Source organism: Atta cephalotes (assembly GCF_000143395.1).
Source record: "Atta cephalotes unplaced genomic scaffold scaffold00033, whole genome shotgun sequence".
NCBI lineage: Eukaryota > Metazoa > Arthropoda > Insecta > Hymenoptera > Formicidae > Atta > Atta cephalotes.
This window is the reverse complement of record NW_012130097.1, coordinates 3,199,269-3,220,498: the sequence shown is the minus strand read 5'-3', so window position 1 is coordinate 3,220,498 and position 21,230 is coordinate 3,199,269. Positions and strand designations below refer to the sequence as shown.

Here is a 21,230-nt window from a genome sequence, read left to right as displayed (position 1 = left end):
CACACACACACACACACACACACACACACACACACACACACACACACACACACACACACAATTTATCCAAGATCTGAGAATCAAACTCACTTTTCCCTGTCGGTAGACAGACACGGAACATTTGAAACAAACAGAAAGATCTCTCTTTGTCACATTCAGTGATAGCTTAACTACAAAGATGACAATTATGCACTTTTGTGTGCAAAATTAATGTGTATGTGTGTGTATATGTGTGTGTGTGTGTGTGTGTGTGTGTGTGTGTGTGCGCGCGCGCGCGCGTGTGTGTGTGTGTAATAATTGAATAAACTATTTTAGAGTTTTTGCAATTATGTATAAGAATTTATGTACACTGCCAATTTATGTACACTGGTTTAGCCAAATATGTATTAACTCAATATCAAACATGTAAATTTGTACTTGTTCATGACTGATATTTTTCTCCAAATGTAGACTAACCTTTAAGCAAAGGCAACTGCTGAAGCTCAACATCCTGCGAGTTGCGATAGCGGGAGGAGCCCTGCGACTTCTTGGATTTCTTCTTGAGAGATCGCTTGGCGAAGGGATCTATCCTGTCGACGAAGGCCCCTGACGACATTTTGGCATTAACAGAGGCACTATCCTGGTGAAGCTCAAACGGGAGCGCTCGCGTCTGTTTTCCTCTGGATGTTCTGAACCTTTCCGCAAACAGCGGGCTGGTCTCACGACTAAAGACCAAGATCACCTCCGCCCCGAAGAGGCCGCATTCCGTGGCCGCGACTGTGAGACGAATAACACACTCTGAACTCACGAGGAAATGAATGAAAGGCACACACTGTTACCACAATGCACGTCACGCGGCTTTACACCCGATCGCATCAATTCTTCCTCTTTCTCTCCTGCCTGTTCTCAGTCCACGCGTTCCTTCAACATACCTTACCATTCATGCTGTGTACCGAACAACGAGAGGAAGTAGCGGAGGTAGAGGACGATGATGAAGTATAATTTGCCAAGGAGGACGTTTGTCGCGCATAGCACACGTGGAGAACTCGTTTCCTCCAGTAGATTAGATCGAGAGAGCTCGCTGACTTTGCTGTTTCCGAAATCTTCAATTTCGTTCACGCAGTACTTGCTCTATCGAACTTTAGCCGGCTTCCTGGTCGTCGCTGTTACCGTCACCGGGAGCGTGATAATCTCCAAATGGCTAGGCGTTGTCACATACGAATGCACGCCCGTGTGCTGCCTGCCTATCTATCTGTCGTCCGTCCGTCCGTCCGTCCGTTTTTTCTTCCTTCCTTCCGCGAACGTAGGTGCTCCCACCTACACCGTGCGAAAAATATGTGAAACGCTACGATACGACGTTGTAAAACGTCCGACCGGCGACTCTCTGCTTTCTCAATCTCAATTCGGTACCAATTCAATACACTCGCGACGCAAGGTGGATTCAATCGACAACGACAACGGCAGCGGCAGTAGCGCCGGTCAGTGGCAGATAACTGCCGCTGCTGCTGCTGATGATGATAATGATGATGATGACGATTTCGTTAGTGACGAGGACTCTTCTCCTACGATGTCACGGATTGCGTGTCGTTCGCTTGTACGCACGCACGCTCGCACGTACGTACGCACCCACGCACGCACGCAACGTGCGACCGCGCGCACCGAATCGAGTCGTACTGAACCGCCGGTGGCTGAAGAGGGAAAGAGAAGAAGCACCGTTATGAAATAGAACAAGTTGCGCGTACAGTTGATTCGACAGCGCACGGTCGGTAGGAAGTATGGCCGTGGATAATAAGTGTGGCCGTGCGCGCGCGCATACATACATACACACACACGCAGACGCACACACACACACGATATATACAATCGCTTGGAGCAGTCAGCAGACGGGCGCAATCCGTCGTTCCGCCGAGCGGAGAGTGGAGAATATAGAATGGAGAGATGCCGGAGACTCTCGACTATCGACACTCTACCGACGACTCCTTTTCTACAACGGTGACCGGCAACTACCGAATGCCACCAATTGCTATTGCTACTCCGTCTCCACTTCCTCCTCCTCGCTACTCGCACGTCCGATGTATGGTGAACTGCACGACGTTTGGAGTAGACGTGTATGTTAGGAGCAGCTCTCAGTAGCATTGGACACGACTGCCATCAGCTGCTCGCTGCTACGTGGAGGTCTGTCTCTCATTTTCCGATGGAAACGAACGCGACCTTACGTCAGGCGTCGACAGTCGCCGGAACGTGGCTCGACATCGCCTTGCGTCGCTGCTATCGTCACTCTTAACTCTGACTACTCGGCTCGCCTGCGGCCTGCCGTATGACGTGTCTTTCACTATTCTCCACTCGGAAAAGTCTCACTCGCGGAAAAGTCTTCACTTGACTTCGCTTCGCAGTTCGCCACCGCTCCACTCGTCTCACTCGTCGCACGCGCGCGCGCAAACACACCACTCCACCGCCCTGACCAAATCTCTCGCTTGTTCGTCACCACCGCACCGCACCGCACCATGAACCGTTCTGCTTTTAAGCCAGGGAGGTGGGGGGGGGGAGGGGGGAGGTCTCCAATGTCCGTTCGCGATGTTCCGCGAGGTGAATCACACGCGGAGAAAAAGGATTCGAATCTCGAGACTGTCACGTCGCACACCGTCGCCCACCTTCACTTATAGAAAATCCGTCAAGTCAAGAGGTGCCCTGCGTGCCTGAAAATAGTAACATGTACTCGGCAATTGTCGACCGAAGATGACCGAATATCGACGGAAGCGGTCGAGCGCGGCAGGTGGCGGTAGCGTCACGCGCACGCCCGGCATGTCGTTGGTAGCGACACGCCATTGGCCACAGATCGCCGACCAATCGCGTATCGACCGCCACTAACTGTCCGTTGCGTTTGCGATCGATTCCTGCCGCCTGCGGACGTCGTGGTCAATTCGTCGCGAGCAATCGTCGCGCTGAAAGATAAAATCGCACAAAGGATGGCGCGACGCATGGTTCGATCGTTATTGACGAATCACGTTGCCGCGTTACGTATATCGTGTACTGATGGCTAATATCTCTCTCTCTCTCGCTCGCTCGCTCTTTCCATCTCTTATCTTACATCGACTCTCAGATAATTTTCACTTCAGTGACGTCATAACTCAGTTGAATGCGCATTCCATTTACATTCTGACTAGTAGATTCAAGAAGATTCAACTGAGTTTTTATATAATCTGCATCAAGATCTGTATTTTAGTGAGTTTCGTAAACTCACTTTAAAATTGAGATTATGAACCTGTGTTGTCATATTATAAATTTTTACCAAAATAAGCAAATAGCGACGTTTTTATTCGGAGTTAGGGCCTACACACAATAAAAATATTAGAAACAGGAATAAATATTAAAAAATTTCAACCTATCAAATCCAGTACATCGGAATATATACTTTCTGATAGATTGAAATCTTAATATTTATTCCTATTCTTAATATTTCCTCTATTGTGTGCAGGACCTTACAATTCTAAATTTATCAGAACCATTCCCGCAGTTGCGCAGTAACAGCGTGAATTTTAATTGGCTGTTCCAGTACATCAGCGCTATTATACGTAGAAAATGCATGTTGGGGAACATTTGATTGGTTATTTCCAGTATCACTATTATGTGCAATGTTTTACCTTGTATATTTCCATCATATGTCAAAGAAGTGCGATCGACTTTTATCTATTATGGGTGTCCACTTGATGCTACAAACGCTTTGGAAACATTTGACTGACCAGAAGAAAGATTTCACTAATTGATTGAATCAAAAAATGCTCGAAATATTTGCAGTATCAAATGGTATTGCAAAAGTACTAAAAAGTACTAAAAAAAGTATTTAAAATGCCTAGATTTAGAGGATCGAATGTTTTTTTGCAACAGCCTATATGAAGTGTTGATTTCAAAATGCAAGCTTCAGATTGGCTGTCGCAACAAACTTGTGATCGGCTTGCAATTAACTACATAAAACCGGCTTAAGACTTCCTTAAATTTATCTTCAGATAATGTACGAATTATTTCATTGGCTGCTAAGCATCTAAAGATAAAATTAAGAAAGCCTTAAGCACAAGGTCTGACTATGAATACGGACATTAGAATGCTGATTGAATGATCTAAAAGAATACACCAATAACAGCGTGCGCTCATTCAACTGTTGAATCCGCTGAACGCAACCAATTCTTGCAAACATCATTTGCAAGACGGACTATGAAATCCACCAATCATCCATTAAATAGCCATTTCTAATAAACAGAAATCAGTTCGTGATTGCTAAGTCACATGATTGCAATGACCAATCAGAAACAAACTTAACACGTCGCTCTTTTCTTATAGGACTTTAGTGCAACCAAGAAGAGAACATAGATCTGTTCTTTTTAGCTGAACTTTTACACTAGTTCATCTTTCTTTCTTTTCTCTTTAGGAGGAAAGAAGAAAAAGAAAGATGAACTAGTGCAAAAGTTCAGCCAAAAAGAACACGGCCAATGCTATGTGTTTAAGATTGCTGTAAAATAAGAAAAAGGAACTTTATTTACGAGTTTGATCGAAGATTATTGACTATGGAAAAAAAGGAGGAAAGAGCTAATTAACTAATTATAGTTTGAGAACCTCGATTACGATGAATTTAATACATAATGAACTAACAATGTAATGAATTAGAAATTATCTTTGCGTCATATATATAATTCAAAGGTTAGGGTTCAATGCGCCTAATTTCCCTCACTCGAGGGAATTTAAAAAAAAAACCTTAAACGATTAATATCTCGGGCCACGGGACAAAGCGATGCATATTTCTGCCAGATTCTTTTGTTTCATGCAAAAACGCATCGAATAAGCCCAATTTCATTGATTTTTGAGATAGTCTGAATAATTACCAAAATCAACGCATTTTTGAAGTTAAAACAACCGCTTACTGTCGCTTAGTGTCACCACAATGTTTCGTGGCTGTAACAGTTTTCCTAACCTGAATAGTCAACTTTGACTAATATCTCTGTTCGCAAGACAGAGCAATTCTTTTTTCTGTCAAAAATTCTTTCATTGTATGCAAAAACGCGTCGAACAAGTCTAATTTCATTTATTTTTGAGATACGGGCTGTACTTGTATACTTAATTACCCTCTTTATTTTTAAGCTGTCTCAAGAAAAGCGATATCATGAATGTCCTTATACGATGTCCCGGATTATACTGTGGCAGGGAATTGTTGCCAGATGGAAATTGGAGCAATTGTGGAGCTTGTCCGCGTGGCTTCCGCGCTAACGCCTCATCGGCATGCGAGTCCTGTGAGGACGCGCCAATGTTCTATGATTGGCTGTACCTGGGCTTCATGGTCTTGTTAGCTTTGGTGCTGCACTGGTTCTGCATTGACATGGTCGCAATGCGTCGTAATATACCCAAAGAGGTGATCGCCCTTCATCTCTCTGCATTATTCGAAGTAGTCCTGGCATCCCTCATAGTCCTTCAGCTAACAGATCCCATTGGATCGTTCAACATTAAGTCATGCAAGGCAAAAAAGTTATCGGACTGGTACACACTACTGCATAATCCGAATCCTAATTACGAAGCAACTTTACACTGCACGCAAGAGGCAATTTATCCATTGTTAGTACAGTTACCTATATATCAAATTAATTTACCCATATGAAAATAAAAATTTTTGTTAAGTATTTTTCTCTAGACTATAAACTATTTTTGTGATATAATGAAGATTAGTAGAATTATAGCAATAGATGAAATCTTTATTGGCTACTTTTAATTTCTAATCAAATAATAAAATTATCAGTTTAATGTTAGAGTAATACTACTGAAAATTTATTAGCTTGTCACAGAATGCATTCCAATTTTCCAAAGTTAAATAAAAACCATTATTTTCCTCAGATATTTTATATTAATTACAGAATATCTTCCAACATATTATTTTATGATCTTACAGATACACTATGGTTTTTGTCTTCTACGCTTTAGGAATAGTTCTCATGCTGTTAATAAGGCCACTAATAGCTAAGAAATTTTTACCAAAACAGGGAAAGTTTTCTATTTACGCAGCGTTGTACTTCTATCCAATCCTTGCACTGCTACATGCCGTGGGAGGAGGTCTAATATGTATGTTCTATACGTACACCCTAGTAAAACCAATGTGCCAATTACTAATTATATATTTTTTTTACAGATTATTCCTTCCCTTACATTCTTATTATCCTGTCGGTGCTTTCAAATGCAGCGCATTTTGCATTTAAATTGAATCAAACAGTAAAATCATTGTTGTTAAGTTCTATCTCGGATGTAAAGAATGTAATTGTCATTTTGGGCCATTGGTTGCTGCATGGATATGGCGTGATAGCGGTTGCAACTCTTCGGGAAATCACTATTCATCCCACAATGTTGCTTTTAGTTGTATTACCTGCTCTGTTTTATATTATAACGGCGAAATTCACTGATCCACACAAACTGCATATTGAATAAGTCCCCTAAGCAAAACAATATATATACTGTATAGTGTCTATACGTACTATCTCCCGCATGTTTAAAATTAACATGATTAGGCTGTGTATTTATTATGTGATAAAAGTGAAATTTTGCGAACAGACACGTGAAAGCATTGTGGGATTCTTTTAATAAAGATTCTCTTTCAATAGTTTGTGTAAAACCTTTCGAAAATGTAAATGTGATAAAAAAAAAGTTGATAGAGAATGGTTGGATTTTTATGAATTTATATAGTTTTCTATAAATTTATATCATTTTCTATCGTCGATCTCGCGAACATCAGGATTGATCAGATATGAATCTTATTATATTTTATCAAAATTTGTACAAGATTCCTAATAAGATTTGAATCAAATCAATGAATTCACGAACACCAGATTCCATATTTCAAACGATAGGATTCTTTTCTATCGTTCTCTATCATCTTTTTTTTACTAAGGTACAGAGCTAAAAGAAGTTAGCAATTTTTGTATTTGTTTGCTACATATGTATATATTTCATATACATCGAGATACATTTCTTTTGCTACGCGATATAATGATTAGGGTATGACACGAGTATACATAACTCAAATAAAATTTTTTTTCACATTATAATTTGTTTCAATATACGAATGAATGAAGATTTTGCACAAGAAATAACTACGCCCATTTTATTCTGGATTATGACTTAGATTATAACATTAAATACATTCTCTATATGTAATTATACAGAACATTGAGAGAAATAATAATATAATTTAAGTCTCACAAACGGAAGGGGAATATTATATGTTATTATTAGTGCGTTCAGGGAAACTCTATTAGCGCTATTTCTGATCAGACTATCTTCATCGTTTATTAGACATAAAATAAGGATAGAATGACACGAATAATGTCTCTCTGAACACGCCTTATATGTGATACTTAAGCTGCTATTTTGTCTTTTTATCATATGACAAATTTTTCAAGCCTATTGATTGGCTATAAAATAGAGAGATCCAAGGATCTCTCTATCCTAAACACATTTGTCGTACGACAAAAACACGAATGAAATAATAGTATCCTTAACCAGCCATGGAGAAAAAACCATAATATTAGTTAATTGAAAATTGAATACGAAAAAATACTTCATATTAATTAACTGTATTATTATAATACAGATGTATACCAATTGTCGCTATTGTTGTATACTAAATTTGAAATTATATAATCTCAAACACTCAAATGCAAGAATAAAATTTAAGAGTACGTTGAAGACATTTTTTATGTCTTCAACACTTTTAAACGATTCTAACGATGAAGGCAATGAATAGTAAATAACAGTAGTACTGAACAGGTTATACCTTCTTTTCAGCTTCCTGAAAGTGGATCTGAACTTATTTTTCTGATGACACAAGACCAATAAAAATGATATATAATTTACTATTAGCTCATAATCCATTTTAAACATTTTTTCACATTTTTAGGATCTCGAGTTTTTATTGTTTTTTAAATTAAAATTCAGTTTAATTTTACATAATCGTTTTGACATACAACTTTATTTTCATCAGTCTCGTATATTGAAGCAAAATAATAATGACGCAATCATATATAGCTGATTGCTTTCATAATTTGAACCTTTTGGATTGATTTAATTATAATTGGATTGATTACGATTCCTCTTTCGGTACAAATGTTAAAACCAGTGTGCTTTTTGGCGATATGGGTACAGCATCCGACGGCAGTTTCATCCTACAAAAGCGATAAAATTCCAATATTAAAATAAAGTAATAGGTATTAAAATAGAAGAAATACTTATTAAAGTAATAAAAAGATAAAGTAATAAAATAGATTTTTTACAAATTTTAAAAAGACTTACTTCATAACTTTCGTATTTTGAACGTAGTTAGGACTATGCGCAACTACACTGACTTCCTCCGATATTCGCGGTATTCCGGATAAATTTATAGTGGCTAGTTCTTCCCCAGTCTGATACACTACGAGATATCCAGGATTGCCACTTTTTAGCCTATAAATTTAATTTACATATTTATTGATATACTTTCGTATTTTGATTAAGTATAGCAAAATATGTTGAAGAATATATATAATATAAAATATAAGTTATATATGAAATCATGTATACTGCCGATCAAAAATTTAAGATTGACCAGTATTCATAGTCCATTCTTATTTAAAGATTGTCTTAAGTAACGTCTAAGATGGCTAATATAGCCTTCGGATTGATTTCATCTTGTGACTTAAGTACATAAGATGGTGTTAAATATAAGAATCGATTATGAATATCGATCTATGATCTAATTTACATTGTGTTTCACTTAATTGTTTAAATGACAACAATTCACCTAATTATTTAAATGAGATATGAGGATGAGGTTTCAAATGATACAGAAAAGACACACATGTTAAAAAAAAAAAGAAAAAAAAGTACTTTTAAGTCGATTTTTATGGAAAATACACTTTAAAAATCAATGCTATTAATATAATATAAGAAAACTCAAATGTTTAACGAGCTGTTATGTCTGCATAAATTCCCATTGTCCGAGCTGAAATGTGACAGGAACTACTTTTTTATGGATTGGAATCATTCTAAAAAGTGCCGAAAAAATTTGAAAGTCGAAAAAGATGGACCTCATATATATATATATATATATATAGTACATATATATGAGTCACACCTCGTATATATACACTTTTAACTTTTGCCATTGATTAGTTTTATTATATTCTTACAGTCAAGTTTTTATAGCAAAGTGTAATTGCGATACGATTATTTAATACTGCGTGGACTCACCAACTTCTGTATCGCATATGTAAGGAAGCGTGGAACAAAAAAAAGTTCTTTAGTTAGTAGTTCTTTAGTTAGTAGTCTATTATAATATATTTATTATGTGAGCAAAACACTTTTGTTAGCTCGCATTTTTAAGTCTATTCAATATCAAAAATGCTGAAGAGTTTTATCCATTAATTTTATCTGTTATGAAGTTGTACAATCGTATAATTACTATATAAATACTTACTATTACTATATAAATACTATTCAATACGAGATACAAATTAAGCAAAACATGTCGCTAAAAGCACTGTGAGAATATGGGTCAAGACATTTAAGAATTCAAACACAATGAATAGAATAAAGAATAATAAACAAGAAATAATTTCAACCTACTAGAAACTAGATAGCTGGAATGCACGATTTCAGATTTAAATCTGATTTAAATCCAGATTTAAATATATTTCTTTATTTCTTTCACTGTGTCTGATCTGTATTTAATAAAAGTAACTGAATATAAGTCAATTGTGTTGTGTATGTTACATGAAGATGAATTTGATTATCCAATTAAAATCTATTTTTTTATATTTTTTTTTAGTATAAATATATACTCTACTCTTTCTTATGTATAAATAAAATTTTAAAAAAATTAAGAAACAAATTGAAATAATTAATGTTTTCAAAATTCCAATCGATAGTAATTAGATTAATAATATATATACTATTCTGTTGTCCATAAGGCTTCTAAAAATGATTCGCGAATATAATATTTAACTTTCATTCATTTATATTTCGATTTGATTAAAATGTATGTAAATTCTTAAATATGATGATTACCACACACATATTATATATTAATTTTTAAATAAATTGTTAAATTTAAAGAAAAATTATTTACCTCGTATATACGAAGACTGTCCCGTTTACTATTCTGAGCGTCACATGCCCATGGAGGAATGTTAGACCACTTCGGGCACTTGACAAGGTCGCAAAAGCATCCTTTGCGGACATGACATCGTCCATTCGAAGAATTGGTGTACCCGGTAATAACATGGTCATTAATACGATACTATCGGCGACTTCTTTAGGCATGCGTTGCCTCAAGGAAAGCTGTTTGCCATTCACCTATTTTTGATTGACAAATAAATATATTTAAAAAATCAAAGATTTAAAACAATATTAAACAAAGTATCTTTAAGATCATAATGTGAATATACAATTAAGAAATTAAAGTCTTATACGGTCTGGATCTTTAATGCCTCAATAACTCGATGTGAATTTCTCACACATACACACACACAATCCAACTTGAAATTATATAAAGATTACAAACATTTTTAAAATTATGTGATAAAATTAATCTTGTTTCTAACTTACGTTCCACGCAGGCCATGATGTAACCGCAAGCCATTGTCTTATGCTCCTAAGCAGATCCGTCGCGTTTATGCTCGCATTGGCAGTAGTGAGAAAATGTGAATTCTGCGGTAGATCAATCGTAGTCTTATCGTTATAAACTTGCAAAATATCTGCACGGATGTCATCTTGCAATGCAAATAATCTATAAATAATAACATCACATTAGTAAATATTGATGTCATATCTAATTACAAAATTAAGAACAAGCATACCCTTTGCCAGCGGTTTCATTACGAACGATCTTTTGCCACTTTGACAACACTGCAGCGTTTTCTGAACGATCGCGTGTATAAATGTGTACCAGGGATTGATAATTGTTCGGTTCAACGGGAAGAATACTTCTGGATTCGTCATGCAGATCCGGATCTTCCGTTAAATATTGCGTGTTTGCCAAACGAAAACCACTAATGCCCAATTTAAGCCAATGAGTAAAGATATCCTTTAAAATAAATAGGACATAAAATATAAATCAAGATATGGTAAATTGATCGATTAAAGTAGAACGCGAAAAAACCTACTTCAAATTCTGCCACCACTGCTGGGTTGTTATAATTCAAGTCAGGTTGCGATTTATTAAATTGATGAAGATAATATTGACCCCTTTGTTCATTCCATTCCCACGCGGATTCACCATATATACTTAACTGCAAAAGCATATTTTAATTTAATATGCGTTATTCTCTTTCTGTATCAGAGAATTACTTGTCAAAGAGAAGCTTAACTAACCCAATTATTCGGAGGGTGTCTTTCTTTTCCGCTGTTAGAGCTGGTTATTCCATCAGCCCAGACATAATAGGACGTGAATGGATCCTGCCTTTTTACAGATTGTTTAAACCATGGATGATCAATGGAGGAATGGTTAGGATCCAACTCCAAGAAGATTTGTTGATCTTTTTCATTTGCTATCTTGATAAGATTTTCCAAATTACTGATGTTTCCTAATTCTGGTTTGATGGCTTTAAAATCTATGACTTCTCCTACCATGAAAAAATAAGAATATTAATTAAGATTACAATTAATATAATATATTTTAGGAAGATAAAAGTGTGACTTTTGAGTGTATACATACCATTTGCGCTTTCCTTCACCAGAGATGAGAGAGAAATAGCTCTGATATGTTGGTTTTTCAAATCGCTCAGTGTACGTTCCAGTTCTGTTAAGTCATTGTTAAAAACATCTGAGACATCTAGCTCAACAATTGCGCTCTCCTCCCACAGTTCTTTCGGTTCAGGAGCAGAACACTTTGGTGCCATTACAATGATGGCTATGGCACCAGCTAACATAGCTGCCCATATCAGCCAAAAGAAAATAAACAAGGCCCATCTCAATCGAACCCAGAACGGATCGTTTGCAAATTTCATCAATTCTTCTTTTCCCATTCCAGAGAACACTGTCTTCACCATCTCAATATCGATTTTGGCGTCGCCATTTTCCGAGATAAATTTCACCTTATCAAAGAAGCATATTATGAAATAACTCAAATAGAGAATAAAAAAAAATGATGATAATTATAAATATGATAATTATAAAGTGATGATAATTATAAATATATCAAAAGAAAATTTATAATATAATTATAAATATATTATATTGTAATATAATTCAATATATCAGACTAACATGATAATTGATTTTCAAAATATTAAAGAGCTGATTCTTAAAGTTTTAAGTATAAATATAATAAAAATATATACAATAATAAATACAATTTAGACTGTTCGCGTTGTTTGAAATTTCTAAAAATTATTACTCTTAAAGTAAGAAAACTATAATAACTTATCGGATTAGATCTTACGAATATTATAGACACGTATTCACGCAAAACGTATTATTGATTGGCGTTCGGTAACAAAATTTCTCATGTTTCTAAACTGTCGTTGTATTCCAAGTATTCTCGAATATTCCGCATAGAACTTAGGCTGAGTTGTTCGACTTTTTGATAAACTTCAGCTGTCTTATTCTCTTATTCTTTTATGCTCTAACTCTTTTACACTTTTTTATTTAATAGGTAAATTACCGCAGTTTATCCTTATTGGAGCACGCTATCAGCCGTCTTCGGTCGCATGCCCGTGACGCGCCTCATTTTACGTTATGCATTTATATTAATGCTTTACATATAATTGGTGCTTTCCAGTAAGAATACAGTCAGACACAGTAACATAGTGTATTATGTAACATAGTGAATTATTACATTCTTGTTTACCTACGTTAAACAAGGATGAAAAGACTCATCTGTGTCTGACTCTATCTGACTGTGTCCTTGCTGGAAAGCACCCAATATCTTATAATTCTAGCCTTTATCTTCAGCGCACTAATAAAAATTACATATCGAAATCATTACAAATTACATTTCATCATATAATCCATCATGTAGACTCTAGTAGTCAATCTCTACGCTACGTATTTTTTATTAACTATATATTTTTCCATAACCAGTTGGCATGCTGAATGGTCTCAAAAGATTAAGGATTATTCCTTTTGGTAAATTTTACTTGTTGAATAAGTAGCAAGATTACCCAATCACATGCGCAGATTGCCAAATTTATCTAATAAGTAAAATTTACCATGGAACAACCGGACCTAAGATCTTTAAATGTAACAATTATTTAAAACATGAAAAAATTTTTTTTAAATTTATGGAAAAAAGATGAAGAATAAACTCGGATCCTAATACAAACAACAGCGCTTTAATCGAACTCTGATTAGTGAAAAGCCAGACGTGAGAGTAAAATTTACCTCATCACCTATTTTTTCATCAATCAATGTTCCAAAGCGTTATTGTTCATATGAGGATCCGAGCTAACTTTAAAAGTACGCAGAGGAATGAATAGAGAATTTTCTTAAAGGGATGTTGGATGTTGGTCAAATTATCGAGCCATTATAGTTCTATAAAAATCTTTAAATTGATTAATAGAATGGACTAACTTGGAATGTCTTGTCTGCATCAAGTGCAAGAGGCGCAAAATTTATTCACATTTTTCTAAAAAAGAGGTTTGAACCCCTTGATTCAGTGAATAATAGAACGCAACCATAATAGAATGTTTGATATTGAAACACTGACAAAGGTCTAAGACAATATTTTCTTTGCCATTTCATCTGTTAGTTTAGTTTTTGAATAATCAGGAAAAATAGTGAATTACGGAACGAGTATAGAAGATAAGCAGAGATAACCCAATAAGTGACACGAGCACTGACGAGGGATGAGCTCACTACGATCAGTTGCTTATTACACGCGTATTATACATATACGCGCGCGCGCGCGCGCGCGCGTGTGTGTGTGTGTGTGTGTGTGTGTGTGTGTGAGGGAAAGGGGGAAGGAGTAATTATTCAGAACATCCCCGCCACTTCAATTTTGATTAGGCTCATTTGCGTTTTTGCATGAAACGAAAGAATCTAGCAGAAAGAAGTGTCGTGGTGTCATTCTGATTCATAAACCAATATTAATCATTAAAATTGCCCAGCCAACGAGAATGGATTAAAATTTCTTTAATGCATACTTTAAATCCATGAAAATGGATTGGATCCGAACTAACACCGAGTTTAATATTCGAAAAAAAAAAAAAAACATTCATCTTTAAGAGTTACAAGTTTTATTCCTAAGACATTTATAATAATTATATCTGAAATTAATTACTTCAAATTGATATTAAAAAAATGATATTAAAAAATTAATGGGATTCGAACCTGGGACTCCTCTGGATTATGAATCTTCTACAATACCCGGTATTTCTTCAATTAGTAAATATGTTATTCATTCTCTACTTCAATTACAACCAGCTAAACTAGTAACGAAATTATATAGATATGATAAAAATATCATCATTTAATAGACATAGTAATAGACATAATAAAGTATAAACAATTTATATTACTATGAGACAATATTGGGTAAGTGCTGAATAATTTAATCTCTTGGCCGATGTCGCATGGTTAGTCTAATATTCGAGCTTGTTCGATTTAATTTGTGTTCACATCGATCATTCATTTTACTTCTCAAATCAAAGAGAAACAAATGAACACAGCTCAATTATTTTTACGTTATAATTTTTTTGAACTTAGTTGGAATAAAAATAAAAATTTCCTATAATTTTAAATAATTTAAGTAGCATTTATGATCAAGTTTTAAATAAAAACTTTTTATATTCAATTAGATTGAAAAACTGCATTTCATATTCAGAATATTGAATTGAGCAGATTGCACAGAAATTGCTGATATTATTTTTTAATTTAACTGAATTAAAAAAATCGTATTTTCTATTCACAATTCTGAATTGAGTAGTATTCACGATGCACAGAAAATGCTAATATTATTTTTGGATTTTGGAAAGGCATAAAGATATGCTCTATGCAATATCCTATAAATGAATAAAAATGCATTCAGAATTGAAAAGGATTAATTTTAACATGAATCCGTATTTCTGAAAATCTGAATTCATTTTAATCCATTTCAATCTTCGTTTACTGGGTGGTAACTGTTCAAGTTAGAAAAACTATTACAGTCATGAAAAAGATCCTTCTCTGTTCTTGTCATGCGTGAAAGAATTGTACTCGTATGGAATTCATTTTCAACTTAGCACGCAAAGCAAGATTTAATTTTTAAAAATTGCCTTCGGTTTTGCGGAGGCAGCGGAGCGGAAACTCTTCGCGCATATATTCTTATATTAATGGCTTTGTTCAGCAAAATTTTTTTGGTTTATTTTGCAACCGTTGTAAGTTTTCTTTGCGCTGATTGGATTATACTTTTAGTTTAAGAGAATGATTCAATCTCAACAATCATAAAACGATCGCATAAAAACTCCTGTCTTCCGAAGTTGTAAAAGATGATGCAATGTCCGCGAAAATAACGAAGCCCAGGCGACTACCGTACAGGTAGCTGCAAATGCTTTTGAAACGTTTTTTAATTGGTCAGTTTGTAAAATTCTTTCTTCTAATTGGTCAAATGCTTCAAAGCATTTGTAGCAAGACTTTGATCACAGCCATAATCAGAACTTGTCTTAAAGAATTTCTTTAAATTTATCTTTAGATGCTCAGCAGCCAATGAAATAATTCGTAGAATATCTAAAGATAAATTTAAGGAAATCTTAAATATAAGGCCTGTGATCTACGAATAATAGGCTGCATTCGCTTAGACGTTTATAACGCTTGTGAATCAATTGTCCTTGTTTAATAAACAACAAGAATGAAACAAAAAGCTTAGTGTGAGGGCCAAAACTCAGCCAAGAATAGAGAAGGAATCTTTTTAATGGCTACGATAGATTTCCTAACCTGAAGTCAACTTTAATAATCAATATCTCGGATTCAAGAGGCAGAGCGACTTTTTTTCCGCCAGGTTCTTTCGTTTCATACAAAAACGCGTCGAACCGAATTTCATGAAAATTGAAGTGGATGGAGGTATTCTAAATAATTAGATTAGAATTTCAGAAATCGAAAAGCGTAAAAGCGAGATGATCGACACGAAGGAGATTCTCACCTCGGTGGTCTTCTCATCCTTCTCAGTTGCGATTTTCGCGGTGCTATCCTCCTTAAGCATCCGCTCCTGTACATCCTGATCCAAATCCTCGCTATTTCGTTTGCCCATGATGACTGACGACAATACAGCTGTTATTCTTTTTGTTACTATTGCGCTGTGTGCGTCTATGCTACGCTGATGCTGTTGATCGTTACTAATCGTTTCTGATCAATATCTTCTTTCTTCTCCTGCTCCTTTAGCCTTGGCCAACAGCCTCGCCCTGCTCCGGCTGCTCGTCCGATGATGTCCGATCAGTCCGACACCCAGTCGACCTAGTCTCGCCGACGAAACCAACTCCCTCGATGGTGATCTGGAGTACTAATTATCGGTAGCCGGTCAAACTGGGTCGAACCGCGTACCGCCATAGATCTTATATGGACTGACAATTGCTGACAACACATATAAAATCGTGTCTATACTTCTCTTTCTGTTTCTGGATCCGGAAGTGCAGCAGGGCTATTCTGTAACTCCATGTAACCCATAATTTATATATTGGGTTGTCCGGAAAGTTCGTGCCTATTTTGAAGGAAAATTGAAACGCAAAAGATTTAAATTTTAGTATACATTTATTAAATTATTATATAAATTATAGATTAGTCGGCACGAACTTTCCAGACAGCCCAATAATAAGAAATTTACAGTAAAATTGTAGAGATTTCAAGCAATGCAAACTATATTCTTAATTTAGAGATTTGTTCTATCAGCGATTTGGTAATATTGTACATGACATATGTTGAATGGAATATTGTAGAGCACGAAGCTTTCCTTGTCCATCAAGTCAAATATATGCCAAATGATTCAAATGACCAGGCTGGAAATCAATGTCAAGCGACTTCTAACACGCTGCGAATTAATAGCAAAGGATGATCCACACCAAGACTGGAAGCTCGAAAAAGTGCGCGAGCTACTTCTTATTTCTATGTTTCTATTATGTTTTTATTTAATATACGTTACAGTTGAAGTTTTATGAGTATAACTTCATACAATTGCTTAAAGTAATTGAGATAATTTCATTAGATGATTATAGCATTTATTCTTGTTTTTATATGAATCGACGTATGCTTATATATGTATATTGAGTTATTTTTATATATAATATATATAACTGACTTTTAGAAAATATAGGAATTTGTTATGTATAATCTATAATAGCACACACATAAAATTTGCTACATACATAATATTTATATTGTACTATAAATACTTGCTGATTATACAAGTTTTGTTTATATAAATTCTTTGTTTCAGTATATACTTTCTCTAGATGACATGATGAACAAACTGCAGACTTCACCAAAGTAATATAATTTTAGTTATAAAATATAATATGTATTATTTATTATTAATACTTACGTATTAGAATATAGTATATACATAATGTAACCAGATATTTCAAATGATTTCAGGACATGATTTCTACTTTTGAAATACTTGTTCCTCTGTCTCATTAAACATATTAAGTATCTCAATTTTAGTAGAAAAGTAACAAAAATATTTTATAAACCTTTTCAAATTATGAAATACAATATGAACCGCTTCCAAAAAATATCTTAACTGTTGAGTTTTTTTCTGAAATAAACAAAATGTGGACAACAAAAAACTCAACTTTGAGTTTAATTTTAAAAGCAATATTAATAATAAGAATTAATTATTATTTCAGTTGAGAGAATTTTTTTTATGTAGATTTTTTTATGTATATTTCTTAAGGATTTATTAATCTTGTTAAAGCAGATAATTTTAAATCATAATTACAAATAATTGAATTATTTTTTAAAAATAAATTGTTATTAATATTTATCTTTACATCTATATATTTTTTTCTCCTCCTTTCTTAATAACATTCCCACTTTAGATTCAAAAATATCTGGTCACATTAAATATGCAGAATGTCCTCAAACTTGAATAATTAATAGCGAACTCTTTTGTAGACTTAACGACTGTTGTTAATATATATTAAACGAGCTATTGAGTGATAATATTAATATTAAGAGTTATAAAATAAGTCTACAGATTATTTCGAAACGAAAAAATCCAAAATGTCAAAGTTATAATTTTTAAACAAGAAATTTAAAGTTGATCATTGAAATTGTCAAAATTCAGATGTGACATCATTCAGTGAAAATGTTCCTAAATATCAGTATTCTTGATACTAAGATAACCTTCTGCAGATTGTTCTTATAACTGCTTTTTAATTTGATTATATTCATACACAAGTTATTAAGTAATAAAAATAAACATTGAATATTTTGGTAATAATAACAAGAATAAATCTTGAGTATCACTATTGAAAAAAATGATACATATCAAACTGTCAAATTTTTTCTTCTCTTTTAATTGGCCTATGATTCTGAACTGTCAAAGATATCATATATAAATGATAATTCATACCTTCATCGTGCTATGTCTATACATTCGAATTTCTATAATTGGACTTTACCTTGAGAAGGCAGGTGATATTTTTTTAAGAATGAGGTAATTTCAATGGTAAACTTTAAACATTTTTTATTTTAAAACTGTTAGCCTCAAGATTTGGATTTTCATTTTAAAATAACTTGGGGATTTCATTGTTAACTGCACTTGTGCAGTCTAAGACAATCTGCACATTTTAAAAATTATATCTAATTATTATATTCGCAATATTAAAGATGTTTGTGTAATATTAAAAAATTGAATTTATAGTAAACCATCCAAGGATACCATGATGGGCTACATTAAGCGGATAAATTTTCTAAAAGGAGTCATAAATGCAATGAAGTTGTCAAATCCAGTGGAGAGAGTGGTTGCCGCACAATTGTTATCGAAAAATTCAATGTCCACTAACAATTCCGCCAGTATAAACATTACAACGCAAATACATCAGAAGACTGTCGCTAAATACAATCGGGAATTACGGGCGGAATTATTTCATAACAACAGAGGTAACTTATATATATATATATATATATATATATCTCATGCTGGGCCAATTTTAAGTGACTTGACTACGCTATAGCGGATAGCTTATCGATGATTCATGGCATTTATGTTTGTTATATTTATTAACTTTCCGTGAAGGTGGAAAATCAATATGGATCATATGTGAATATATCTCATGCCCCATACTGTACTTTATCATAAATATACTATAATTTAGTATTATTAGTAACAACGCACTCTTCAGTTGCATGAAACCGCGGCAATGAATGCGCGCGGTACTTTTTAAAAAGTTATAGAAATTTATCTTGCTGGGATATGTCAGATTCCACTTGGTTCACGGAGGGTTTAAATAATGTATTTCATAAAAAAATTACAAAAATTATTATAAAAAAGAAGACCTAATATATCAATATGCATAATATATTACAATTATATATTATATAAAAAAATTATTTTATAACTGTGTTCTTTTTGTTTATAATTAAAATATCAAACAAGGGCACAATCAGATTCCCACTTGAGTTATCCACTCAAGTGTTATCCTTCTTTAACATTCAATGAATAACAAGGAATGATATATAGATAACACTTGTCAAATGAGAATCTGAACATAACTCAGCCTGAACAGAAAATCTATCATACATCATTGATGATTCATGCAGTATAGAACGTGTTAATTATAAAACTAAGATAGATTTTTATATATAATTCTCGACATTAAATCTCATTATATGTTACAGAAGTAAATAAGGATGGTATACGACAGAGATTATCAAGCTCTAATATCAAGGACGAAGATCTGGACGCTATTTTGAAGTATAATCGTAATATTCAGGAGAAAATCGCTGAGAATATGCTCTCCATGACCAGCACTATGAAGGAACATGCATTAGCGGCTAGTGCTATCATAAAAAAAGATATCGGCATGCTGGAAATGTCTGACAAATTGACTGATGTAAATGCTATTAATTTAAAAAAGGAATCCCTGAAGTTAGAAGAGCATACGAACTCAAAATGGAGATGCTGGGTATGGCTTATGATAGCTTTCGTTCTGATTGTATTTTTTAGTGAGTATTTCATATGTTAATTATATAATGTTTTTTAGGGACAATGTTATACTGTTGCCAGTAGGTTATAAAAATATTAGTAGCTGAATTGTCATTTAACTTGCATTAATATTTTTATGTATTTCAGACATGGTGTTATTTATGAAAGTGACAAGGAAAAAGATTTAGGTAATTTTCTTTATTGAGGTGTTATCAATCGCGATTGAAATGCTATGTGTTACAATGCATCTGACTATGTAAGTCATTGGACTGATATTATGATGATAGAATTGTATAGCCGTAAGTGCTTGTGCCACCTAAAACCACTTGAAAATCTGGTAAATATATTACAAACTAGCGACAATCATACATCAATTTATAACTCCATTCAACATCGTTATATGTAATTTAGCTTATGCACAATTTGATAATAATGTCCAAATATTTCTTGAAACATTCCTTGTTTCTAATGATTGTAAATGATGGAATTTGATCCTGTGTGTGTGTGTGTGTGTGTGTGTGTGTGTGTGTGTGCGTGCGCGTGCGTGTGTGTGTGTGTGTGTGCGTGCGCGTGCGTGCGTGTGTGTGTGTGTGCGTGCGCGCGCGCGCGCGTGTGTGTGTGTGTGTGTGTGTACACACATGAATCTTTATGTATTGTCCATGTATAATATTACATAGATCGTTTTTTTATGCATAATAATCTGTTATTTTTGTTATAAACTCAATAAAATTCTACTATGTATATATTTAAAGTATGTGTACATATCTATTGAATATCCACAAGATAGAAGCGTGACGACTATCCCTCCATATGGATAGTCGGCACATTTTTATCCTGTGGCTGTAGCACGTTCACTTTCGACGATACGATTTTATCGACAGTGTTAGAAAACGGATAAGCGATAGTGTTTTCAACGATAACAGAAAAAAGGCCGGCATAATTTTTCAGATTTCTCTCTGGTCCAACGATAATGACGTTTTTTTAAACGATCGCTCTATGAATGTGATTTATAAAAAAAATATAACAAAGTCATATGAAATTATATATATATATATATATATATATATATATATATATATATATATATATATNTATTATACGTAAGTTAGTACTATTAGAAACAAAGTAA

The 21,230-nt window shown here is 34.2% G+C and overlaps 4 protein-coding genes across 4 annotated transcripts in view; 2 read left to right on the top strand and 2 right to left on the bottom strand.

Annotated features, from left to right (window-relative positions):
- Window positions 1-610, bottom strand: part of LOC105621406 (serine/threonine-protein phosphatase 2A 56 kDa regulatory subunit epsilon isoform) — a 29,588-nt gene extending 28,978 nt beyond the window's left edge. Inside the window, exon 1 of the mRNA XM_012202876.1 lies at window positions 457-610. Coding sequence (XP_012058266.1) covers window positions 457-595 — 139 coding nt within the window. The 5' untranslated portion in view covers window positions 596-610. The remainder of the gene's footprint in view (window positions 1-456) is intronic.
- Window positions 611-5,131: 4,521 nt separating this feature from the next.
- LOC105621405 (JNK1/MAPK8-associated membrane protein) lies at window positions 5,132-6,438 on the top strand. The gene is made up of 3 exons (XM_012202874.1): window positions 5,132-5,577; window positions 5,909-6,078; window positions 6,146-6,438. The coding sequence occupies exons 1-3, from the start codon at window positions 5,132-5,134 to the stop codon at window positions 6,436-6,438; spliced, it is 909 nt and encodes a 302-aa protein (XP_012058264.1).
- A 1,651-nt stretch (window positions 6,439-8,089) lies between these two features.
- LOC105621404 (maltase 1) lies at window positions 8,090-16,207 on the bottom strand. The gene is made up of 10 exons (XM_012202873.1): window positions 16,100-16,207; window positions 11,699-12,077; window positions 11,356-11,606; window positions 11,148-11,273; window positions 10,842-11,068; window positions 10,591-10,771; window positions 10,112-10,338; window positions 9,235-9,240; window positions 8,299-8,448; window positions 8,090-8,171 (listed from the first exon to the last, which is right to left on the bottom strand). The coding sequence occupies exons 1-10, from the start codon at window positions 16,205-16,207 to the stop codon at window positions 8,090-8,092; spliced, it is 1,737 nt and encodes a 578-aa protein (XP_012058263.1).
- A 724-nt stretch (window positions 16,208-16,931) lies between these two features.
- Window positions 16,932-20,289, top strand: LOC105621403 (vesicle transport protein USE1). The gene is made up of 5 exons (XM_012202872.1): window positions 16,932-17,033; window positions 17,387-17,436; window positions 18,818-19,056; window positions 19,795-20,121; window positions 20,249-20,289. Exons 1-5 carry the CDS (start codon window positions 16,932-16,934, stop codon window positions 20,287-20,289), a joined length of 759 nt encoding a protein of 252 aa, XP_012058262.1.
- Window positions 20,290-21,230: the final 941 nt, after the last annotated feature.

Coding starts and splice junctions, on each gene's coding strand:
- LOC105621403 (XM_012202872.1), top strand. CDS start 16,932: ATGATTCAAATGACCAGGCTGGAAATCAATGTCAAGCGACTTCTAACA. Junction 17,034..17,386: donor AAGACTGGAAGCTCGAAAAA/GTGCGCGAGCTA, acceptor TCTTTGTTTCAG/TATATACTTTCTCTAGATGA. Junction 17,437..18,817: donor AAACTGCAGACTTCACCAAA/GTAATATAATTT, acceptor TTGAATTTATAG/TAAACCATCCAAGGATACCA.
- LOC105621404 (XM_012202873.1), bottom strand. CDS start 16,207: ATGGGCAAACGAAATAGCGAGGATTTGGATCAGGATGTACAGGAGCGG. Junction 10,772..10,841: donor AATGAAACCGCTGGCAAAGG/GTATGCTTGTTC, acceptor TATTATTTATAG/ATTATTTGCATTGCAAGATG. Junction 10,339..10,590: donor CATCATGGCCTGCGTGGAAC/GTAAGTTAGAAA, acceptor AATCAAAAATAG/GTGAATGGCAAACAGCTTTC.
- LOC105621405 (XM_012202874.1), top strand. CDS start 5,132: ATGAATGTCCTTATACGATGTCCCGGATTATACTGTGGCAGGGAATTG. Junction 5,578..5,908: donor CAAGAGGCAATTTATCCATT/GTTAGTACAGTT, acceptor ATGATCTTACAG/ATACACTATGGTTTTTGTCT. Junction 6,079..6,145: donor CGTGGGAGGAGGTCTAATAT/GTATGTTCTATA, acceptor TTTTTTTTACAG/ATTATTCCTTCCCTTACATT.